Source organism: Octopus bimaculoides, chromosome 14, assembly GCF_001194135.2.
Source record: "Octopus bimaculoides isolate UCB-OBI-ISO-001 chromosome 14, ASM119413v2, whole genome shotgun sequence".
In the NCBI taxonomy this organism is placed as follows: Eukaryota; Metazoa; Mollusca; class Cephalopoda; order Octopoda; family Octopodidae; genus Octopus; species Octopus bimaculoides.
The window spans coordinates 48482286-48483438 of NC_068994.1; the positions used below are offsets into that span (position 1 = coordinate 48482286).

A 1153-nucleotide genomic window follows, 5' to 3' on the forward strand; every position below is an offset into this window, starting at 1 on the left:
GAGACTCCGGAGAAGACTAAGCCTTAAAAAATGACTAAGATTATAATTTAGATAAAAAGCTGATTCTATGATTTATTTTATGGGCTGTAGGGACGTATACTCGTAAAGGGCTAAAATCTGGTTCAGAAATATCCGCATGGAGAGAAAGCTAGTCCCTATTGATATTAACTTCTCCGGATTTTCTTTTTTTAAAAGACAAAGTCAACAATTAACAAAATTAAAATTACTACTACTACTACTACTACTACTACTACTACTACTAGTTGTAGTAGCATTACAGCCACAGCAAACATATCAATAACAAGGACGACGACAACAACAGCTACTACTACTACTACTACTACTACTACTACTACTACTACTACTACCTGAGTGACAACAATGACAACAACAACAACTAAAGATACCCAAACCTCACATTGTTAATCAGAGCAATGGCGGCGCGATGGTGATAGTTAAGGGGGTGGTGGTAATGGCGGTGGTGGTGGTGGTGGTCGAACGTTCAACATGCACATTTACGTATTTTGTCGTCTTTTACTTTGAATGGAGGTGAGTCGTTCAATTCTGCTTTGGTTATCTCTTCTGGAATGGTTAAGTTCGGGTAATATTGCGACATCTGTAAATAGAGAAGGTAATCGTAATTAGAAAGCCGTGACAACCACCACTAACAACAGCAGCAACAACAACAACATCAACCAGAAATGAGTATTACATACCAACTGGGGATTGCAAATATCTGTGATGTGGTATGCCAACCGTTCAAAGACTAGCTGTACGTTTTCACCGGTTTTGGCACTTGTTTCAAAGAACTCAAACGCCATTTCTCTCGAGGCTAACTGAAATAATAATAATAATAATAATAATGATTTTAAATGTTTGTCACAAGGGCAGCTTGTGGGGGAGGGGATTAAGTCGATTACATCGACCCTAGTGTGTAACGGGGGAATTTGAACTCAGAACGTAGCGGCAGACGAAATACCTATTTCTTTACTGCCCACAAGGGGCTACACACAGAGGGGACAAACAAGGACAGACAAACGGATTAAGTCGATTATATCGACCCCAGTGCGTAACTGGTACTTAATTTATCGACCCCGAAAGGATGAAAGGCAAAGTCGACCTCGGCGGAATTTGAACTCAGAACGTAGCGGCA

The 1153-nt window shown here is 40.2% G+C and overlaps 1 protein-coding gene across 1 annotated transcript in view; it reads right to left on the reverse strand.

Moving 5' to 3' along the window:
* Window positions 1-13: 13 nt before the first annotated feature.
* The window catches only part of LOC106876381 (ras-related protein Rab-13), a 44812-nt gene continuing 43672 nt past the window's right edge, over window positions 14-1153 (reverse strand). Inside the window, exons 7-8 of the mRNA XM_014924894.2 lie at window positions 717-836; window positions 14-616 (exon numbers count right to left, since the gene is read on the reverse strand). Of these exons, the coding sequence (XP_014780380.1) occupies window positions 503-616; window positions 717-836 (234 nt within the window). The 3' untranslated portion in view covers window positions 14-502. The remainder of the gene's footprint in view (window positions 617-716; window positions 837-1153) is intronic.